This window comes from Bactrocera latifrons, unplaced genomic scaffold (genome assembly GCF_001853355.1).
Source record: "Bactrocera latifrons isolate USDA-ARS-PBARC rearing strain unplaced genomic scaffold, ASM185335v1 scaffold_51, whole genome shotgun sequence".
NCBI classification, from domain to species: Eukaryota; Metazoa; Arthropoda; class Insecta; order Diptera; family Tephritidae; genus Bactrocera; species Bactrocera latifrons.
Genome location: NW_017537168.1, coordinates 927579 through 935267, shown reverse-complemented (window position 1 = coordinate 935267; position 7689 = coordinate 927579). Strand labels below are relative to the sequence as shown.

At 34.5% G+C, this 7689-nt stretch overlaps 1 protein-coding gene and 1 long non-coding RNA gene across 7 annotated transcripts in view; one reads left to right on the top strand and one right to left on the bottom strand.

The window, feature by feature from the left end:
• Positions 1-7689, top strand: part of LOC108973939 — a 115653-nt gene that overhangs the window by 77417 nt on the left and 30547 nt on the right. The window lies entirely within an intron of this gene.
• The window catches only part of LOC108973936 (probable citrate synthase, mitochondrial), a 23312-nt gene continuing 15691 nt past the window's right edge, over positions 69-7689 (bottom strand). For both annotated transcript variants that reach the window (XM_018941461.1, XM_018941462.1), the window contains exons 3-5: positions 6340-6489; positions 1916-2275; positions 69-1818 (exon numbers count right to left, since the gene is read on the bottom strand). In XM_018941461.1, the coding sequence (XP_018797006.1) occupies positions 988-1818; positions 1916-2275; positions 6340-6489 (1341 nt within the window). In that variant the 3' untranslated portion in view covers positions 69-987. The remainder of the gene's footprint in view (positions 1819-1915; positions 2276-6339; positions 6490-7689) is intronic.

Sequence of the window (7689 nt, the reverse complement as noted above, 5' to 3'; positions counted from 1 at the left end):
ATTTTAATTTAATTTTTTTTATTTCTTGAATTCGCAACCCTGCTCTTAACAATAAACCCAAATAGATATTTTCGTTTTTGTTATAATTTTTTTAGCTTTTCTTTATTGTATGTAGCTTTCTCACTTATACTCGAATACAGTTATTTGTTTTTATTTTTATTTCATTGAATTTCAACAACTCAAAAAGTAATAATGCCGTTTCACAAGATACTTGTTTGTATATTTTGCATACATATAGCACATATGTACGTTATACACGTCATAATATATTTATATATATGTATGTATATAATTAATGCGTCACTCTTTATGCAGGTGAAATTTTTGGGAATCGCTATTACCATGTACTTATTTAATTAAAACAATTTATTTACTTTAAAGTAATTTAATATCATACTCTTTAGCTGGAGCTGTTGCTCGAAATTTTTGTTGTTGTTGTTCTTTCTTAGTTTTTGTTGTTAAAATAAATCCACATTTGGCTTACCATATTAAACTTTTCTACTTAAGTTAAAATAAGTTTTCAAATGGGGGATCGTTTAGCTGATGTTGTCGCTAGCTGTTTCTGCTCGTTAAGTTTTCATTTAGTGGTTGTGGCGCTTGCGCGCGCAATACGCTTAAATGTAATAATAATTAAGTTAAAATTAGAAGCGTTTCAAGTTGTTTGCGGTGTAGTGTTTTTTGTTTATGTTTTCTTTAATGTCTTCTACTTTGTGGGTAAAATTGTTGTTGTCGCTGTTATCGGTGCATAACAATGATTTTGTTTGTATTCAACTAAACGCATTTGCTTCATCATTTACTAATTTCGCTGTTGGCTAATTTATTTTTATTATTTTTAGTTTTTTTTTTTTTTTGCTTTTTTTCAAATAAAACTATTTCGCAATTTAGGTATAGTTTTTTGGCTATTATTTCTGCAACTCCGGCTCTTGTCTCCTACCCTACATGAAATCGGCGCCGCCGTTATTGAACACGTTTCATTTGATTTTTTGTTTACTTTTGCACCATTTTCATCAACATATCGGTCGACAAGGATTTTGGTCTCTCAATGGGCAGACCCAAGGCACGATCCCAGATCAATGAAGCCAAAACACCGAGCGCACGCGAAACGCCGAACAATACGGTGTAGTAGTTCATTTCCTTCATGCCGTAGTATTGCAGCAATACACCGGAGTGAGCGTCTACATTGGGCCATGGGTTCTTGACCTTGCCGGTTTCGGTTAGGATTGGTGGCACGATCTTGTAGATCTTCGACACCAGTTGGAAGAGATCATCGTTGGGCAGGTGTTTGAGCGCGAACTCACGTTGGCAGGTGTAGCGTGGATCGGTCTTACGGAGCACAGCATGACCATAACCGGGCACAACCTGTCCCGACTTCAAGGTCTTCCAGACATACTCCTTCAATGCCTCCTCGGATGGGTTGGCACCCAATTCCTTCTGCAATTTGCGCAGCCACACCAATACTTCCTGATTGGCCAAACCGTGCAATGGACCAGCCAAGCCGTTCATGCCGGCGGCGAACGATAGGTAGGGATCGCTCAAAGCGGAGCCAACCAAGTGCACGGTGTGTGCGGAAACATTGCCACCCTCGTGATCACTGTGAATGGTCAGGTAGAGACGCATCAATTCGGTGAATTTGGGATTGTCATAGCCCAACATTTTGACGAAGTTGGCGGACCAATCCTGACTGGAATCGATCGATTTGGAGCCTTTGCCGCCACGATAGGTATTGCAGTAGATGGTTGCAGCAACGACGGGCAATTTGGCGATCAAGTCCATGCTGTCCTCGTACACGTATTCCCAGTACTTGGTCTTGTGTACACCCTTTACAGAAACAAAAAGCATATAATTTGCATTAGTTGAAATGTAGCGTGTAATACTTTACTAGAAAAGCGTAAACTCGCCGAATTTCTCTACTTACCTCTGAGTAGGCCTTAGCGAATTTACTGTCGTGATTCAGTGCGGTGACGGCGCATGCGAATTGCGACATTGGATGCAAAGTGGTGGGCATGTTATTCAACATGGTGACTACATGTTGTGGCAGTGCAGCGCGTTCGGCCCATTCCTTCGACAATTGCTTCACTTGTCCCTTGGTTGGCACATCGCCAGTAAGCAATAGCCAGAAGAGACCTTCGGGTAGTGGCTCTTCACCGCCTTCGGCCTTGGGCAAGACCTTTTGGCATTCGGGAATGGAAAGACCACGGAAACGGATACCCTCATCGGCGTCCAACACAGAGGTTTCGCAAACGAGACCCTTAATGCCACGCATACCACCATACATCTGTAAAGGAAGAGGGAGAGATTAGGGTTAGGTTAAGCTTCGATTTTATTTTTGAGATCTTGTTTAAGAAGGTTGAGGGGTTAACTGTTTGCAGTTATAATAAATAAAACTGTTATAAACTTATTAAGAATACTAGAAGTAGAATTAGAGTTTAACACAGTTTGATTTTGTGCCGCGAAGTTTTTAAAACGCAAAAGAAATATCGGAGATTCTATAAAATATATTTGTATGTATATCTAGTTCGTCTCTTTGTACGTACGCGAACTATTCACTCAGTTTTGAGATACCGATCTGAAAATTTTGCACACGTCTTTTCCTTCCAAAGAATCTGCTCAAGGTTTGAAACGGTCTATATCGGACCACTATAGCATATAGCTGTATACAAACTGAACGATAAAATACATGTCCTTGTAAGAAAAAAAGATTTTTTTTGACGAGATATCTTCATGAATTTCAACAAGGATTATTGTCCAGAATTTCCGGATAATGCCTTAATATACGCTGAGCTCCAAGCTCCAAGAAAGTTTCGAGAAACGAAACAACTGATGAGATTGCCATCAGTCTAGCTACCAAACAAGATCATGTGAAAGAACCTCTTCGAAAAACTTACTTGCTTCTTAATAGTATCAAAAAAACTGCAGGGCAGCTGTTGGCCTCTTAACAGGGCATAACCTACTGGCATCATATGCGTACCAGATAGGCATGTGTTGAGGACAAATGCAAACAGTGCAGAGAAGTTGACATAACAGAGACACGGGATACCTCCCATGCCTGTGTCCAGCACTACTTAGAACTCAACTTAAGTATGTGGGAGCTTCGGAGTTCAAGAGACTAGACGCAGTATCAAACGTAGTTATGAAGTTGTTCTTAAAATTCGACATCCTCTATGACAAATACTTCACCACAAATTAAACTGAACCTTCGTCTGACTTTACAAGGGCCAGTAGGTCAACGTATGGCGAGAAAGCCGGCCAGTATAACCTCGGCTAACCTATTGTCCATGGCAGCGATACAATCTCCGAAGAAATTGTTCAGATTGGACCACTATAGCATACAGCTGTCAGCCAAACTGAACGATGAAAAACTAGAATATTTTGTATTTGTAAAGTATATTATAGCTTCGGTGCAAAATTTTCTTTGATTTTTGACCCTTTGACCTCCGCGAATGCTGGCAGCAGCACAAATATTATTGCTAAGTGCAATCGATATGTTAAAATAGGCCATATATGTGCATACTCAAGTGCATACATTATACATGTTCTTACATTCGCCTGACTAGACCACACCCACGCCGCTTTTTCTATATAACAATAACAAATAGCATTGCGTGACGAATTGGCGTAACTTTTTCTCGAGTGATTGCATTCTTTGCTGTTTTTTTTTTTATTAAAACAGCTACCATTTTATTTATAGTATTGTATTTTTCAAATATATTTTTCTATGTACCATATATTTTTATATATACATATATATGTATATATGACCATATATATTTGTATGTACATATATGCCGGTGGAAATGGCCAAATGCCAGCAATTATCTAAGAGATAATTTTGTAGTTGCAGCGGCATTTTCTCAATCTATTTTCTTGTTCTACATGCAACTGCTGTTTTTTCGATTACATAATCGTCATTTGTAAGTCAGAAGAGTATACAAATATATGCAGACTTTCACATGTATATACATATGTATATATTTGTAGGGGTTACATGTAGGGTTATATTAACAGTTGCTTTATATATGGTATGTATCAAATTGTCTATTATCGCATATAATTTTGTTTCACTTTTCTCCCATTCCACAAAATTTCTTATATATCTTGGATTTCCACATCTTTTGGTTTCTAATTTTTTCATTGCATTTATTGAATTTTTGAGTTGCAGAACATTTTTCGTGGAATTAATTGAAAGAATTTTGCTATTACTGTAAATGAAGACAGTTGGTCAAAATTTCCATTTTTGCATCGTTTTTTGCACTTTAGGGCGTCTTAAAAAATCGAATTACCTGACAAATATATCTAAGCAGGTCGGCTAAAAATTTTAAATCGATCTGTCTGCCGCTCAGAGAAATTTTCCTCACCAACTCTGAAATTCTTTCGTGAAAAATACGTTTAAAGTTGTTGGAGCCGTTTGCAGCAAGTTCAAAAATTCTTACAAATACGCTCATATTTCCGACACTACTTGCCGGATTAACTTAAAATTTGCGAAGAATAATCTCAAACACATTACATTCGATATGTATGAAAAAAAAAACGATTTTTTTGAAATTCACTTGCGTATATAACCAATATATAACCAGTATAAAACCTGTATATAACTTTAATAGACAAGTTTCTTATTTTTTAAATAAAAATTCTTGACTTGTTTAAAAATTTGTTATCATTTAAATAATTTCTTCTAATATAAAATAACACCGTTTACTCATTCAAAAGCAATATATGGCTAAAACGCCTATTCTACATATTTATGACACTATAAGTGTTATCGCTCTACCAGCAAAAGTTGGGTGTACAAATTGATGACTTTTTTATGTTGACTATAAATATGTATAGTCTAGAGAATTTATAAAGCAATATTGCTACTGTAGAAAAAATATTGTCATTTAGAGGTTTAGTTGACGCTATCAGCAATTTTTTCAATTTGATAATAGCGTGTTAAAAGAAATAGTAAAAAATTTTGATACGGAAAATTCCTTCCATACAGAAATAAAAATTCCAAAGATATTTTAAACTAGTTTAGTAAACAAATAAAAAAAAATCTCATACAGAAAAAATTAAAATTTAATTAATTTTAGTAAACAAAAAATAAAAAAGTAATCGATTTTAGCGACAGTGTAACCAAAAAAAATTTAGCCTTTAAAATATTGCAAAAAATGAGTTTAAACTGTTATTTTTATGTAAATTTCCAACAGAGTTGCAATATACGGAATATTTTGTTCTATGTATATTTAGTGTGGAAAACTTCATTTTCCATATCATAATTAGTAATATTTTAATAAAAAATCGTCTGACTAACATTTCTCCTCTCTTTTTTCTTAATTTTTCTATACAAATTGCTAACTTGAAAATTGTATAACCTTGCTTTATGAAATATATGTGGATGTAAAAACATTAATATTTTCTTTAAAAATGATCTGAGTAACTTTTCTCCTTCCTTTTTCTTAATTTTTGTATACAAGTTGCTAACCTCAAAAATATTTACACCTGCCATGCAAAATATATTTGTATGCAAAATTTATTGCTAATACGTTATTATTTAATGCCAAGTCATCGTATTTAAATAACTGTTCAAGTGAATTTAGCAATTATAGGCATTGTTTAAAACTAATTTCACACCACAGCGCCGCTTTCGGCTAATTTAGTTTGCACCAACGTTCTAAAACAGTCGTCATGAATACAATAAATATGCTAAACTGTTCATAAAAACTTATTACACTTATAAAAAAATATTTTAAACTTCAACTCGTGCACTTTTAGCGTACTAAGTTCATTGTTTTTTTTTTTAATTTTATAATGTGGCGTTATGTATTCATATTTTTTCTTTGTAATTAAATGCTAATTTTAGTAATCACTTTTGTAGCATTCACAACCTATTAGTATATTTTTCCTCCAAACTTTTTTATATCTCCAAATAGATTTTTTTGTACCTCTCACACAGTTTTTTTTTACATTTTAGTATTTAGTACTCACATACATTTTTTTCTACTACTCGTAATTTATTTTTTTTACCCCAAAAAAATTTTTTTTGCACAAATAACCCCCTCCTCCCGTAAATTTTTTTGTACCCTCCATAAATTTTTTTGTTCTTCCAGTAATTTTTTTGTACGCCAATATTTTTTTTTCACCGCCATACATTCTTTTTGAACCCTCCATAAATATTTTTTTAGACCCCCATTATTTGTGTTTGTACCCCCCAGTAATTTTTTGGTTTCCCCAATTTTTTATTTACTCTCCTCTGGACTTTTTTCTACCCTCAACATTTTTTCTACCCTCCATACATTTTTTTTTTATCCTCAACAATTTTTTGTACCTCCAATAAGTTTTTCTTTTGCCCCGCCAACTTACCATATCGATGGTGGTTTCACCCATTTTGGTGGCACCATATTGCTTCCTGAAATTCTTTACACGCTCCTGTTCGGCTGGAATTTTAGCAGCGAGCACATCACGCAAGCTCGAATCGGCTGAGATGAAACGCACCAAAAGGCCATTCAATTTCTAATAAATACAATAAAAGTAAATAATTAATAATTTGCGCAAAAAATACAATTTAAATAAGTTCAATATGCATATATACAAGGAAAAATGCTTTCTAACGGCACAATTTGCAACGCAAAATGCAAATATTTCATAATGAAATCGTCATTTCATAATCTAGCAATCGCTGATCGCTACGTACACAGCGCGCGTCTTTAATCAAACGATTTGCTATACTTCCATTTCAAGGGTCAAATCAGCAAGCGAATTGCGTGCGCCAAGCCATTGCACATTATCACTTGGTTGCTTGGCAGCCAAAGCGCGGCTTGACAAACGCAACAATGTGCTATCATTGCATTGTCATTGAATTGTACCCAACAGTTTCGCTTAAACGTTCGTTTCGCACCTCAGTCGTGCAAATGAGCGTGAAATGTCTGGCAGTCGTAAATCTTTGCAAGTGATAAGCCGCTTGCTGCGAATCCTAACTCCTCTAGCCTGCTCTGTGATAATATGAAATATAGTATACAAATACAGCGTGTACTTGTGGCGGCGCTAGATGGGCTGATACGCATACTGCGCTATTGTATATGTATGTACATACTAACAAGCTATTTGAGGAATATTTTCCACTTTTAATAGTGTGTGTGACTCTCCATACATATTTATGAAAATTCAATGTCAATGCAGAGCTACTTACAAACATACAACAATCGCTGATAGCAAGAGTTTGAAAAAGAAGTGATTTAAACGTGCTGCTTTCGGCGTGCCACTACATTTTGGTATGCAAGTGCGTAAATAGGTTTATAAGCATTCACAGAGGTCTAATAGGGCTTTAGCACACTATCAAAATACATTTTTGTTTGTTCCTTGAATAGCCGTCTTCTTTATTCAATGTATAGATATGCGCTCATAACGGTATTTATACAGGGCAAACACATTAAAATCAGTATAGCGAATTTTCGAATTATAAGATTTTGGATGAAAAATTAAAATTTAAACTGTATTTTTTTTTATTTAAAAAGTTATTTTTAGAACTAAAAATGAAATGCATCAATTATCTTTTTTTTCATTTTAAAATGAAATTTTAATTTTTTCATCGGAATGTAAAATTGAAACTTTAAAAATTTATTTTTTTTTTTATTTTATAAAAGCTTACATAATAATACAATTATTATACAAACTAAGAAAATACGCAGCACTAGCATCATGGGCTATCGGCCG